Source organism: Merops nubicus, unplaced genomic scaffold, assembly GCF_000691845.1.
Source record: "Merops nubicus isolate BGI_N331 unplaced genomic scaffold, ASM69184v1 scaffold27279, whole genome shotgun sequence".
Lineage (NCBI taxonomy): Eukaryota > Metazoa > Chordata > Aves > Coraciiformes > Meropidae > Merops > Merops nubicus.
The window spans coordinates 1-690 of NW_008632024.1; the positions used below are offsets into that span (position 1 = coordinate 1).

Genomic DNA, 690 nt, shown 5'->3' on the forward strand with positions numbered 1-690 from the left:
CAGCCCCGGGCCAGCCTGGCATTGGTGGTCCTGCTGGCACCCGGGTACCTGCCTCACCTGGGTCGTGGAAGATCTGTGCGGCAGAGAAGATGCCAGGCGTGCTGGTGAGCTGACGCAGGGCACCGGGCACGCAGCCCAGCTCCGGTGGGTACGCCAGAATGGCACCCAGACGCTCACGGGTCTCACCACGGGCGCCTGTGAGCACAGGGGAAGCTCAGAAAGGTGCCTTTAGGTGTGTCCACTGCTTCAAGCTGGGGCAGCTATGGAGACACGGGTGGTACCCACAGTGGTGCCCACAGCAGTCATGAAAGCAGCACCCACAGCAATGCCCATGGTGGTGCCCACAGCAGTGCCAATAGTAGAGCCCACAGCAGAACCCACAGTGATGCCCATGGCAGAGCCCATGGCAGAGCCCATGGCAGTGCCCACAGCAGTGCTAATGTTAGATCCCACAGTGATGCCCACGATGCCCATGGCCTGCCCGCAGTAGTGCCCATGGTGGTGGCAGTTCTTGCAGGCAGCCCCTCACCCAGCAGGAGGTGCGAGAGCCCCATGGCGACGGTGATGGGGGAGAAGAGCAGGTTGGTATCAGGCTGGGCAGCCTCCGCCATGTGCTGGTAGAAGAGCAGAGCAAAGGTGCCCAGCGCCTCAGCCACAGCTGCCCGCTGCTACTCCGTGGGAGCCCCGCAC

General features: G+C 63.9%; 1 protein-coding gene across 1 annotated transcript in view; it reads right to left on the reverse strand.

The window, feature by feature from the left end:
* Nucleotides 1–57: 57 nt before the first annotated feature.
* Nucleotides 58–690, reverse strand: part of LOC103780156 (factor XIIa inhibitor-like) — a gene marked incomplete at its 3' end in the record, with an annotated part of 1,034 nt that continues 401 nt past the window's right edge. The window contains 2 exon segments of the mRNA XM_008947807.1: nt 58–195; nt 530–677. Coding sequence (XP_008946055.1) covers nt 58–195; nt 530–677 — 286 coding nt within the window.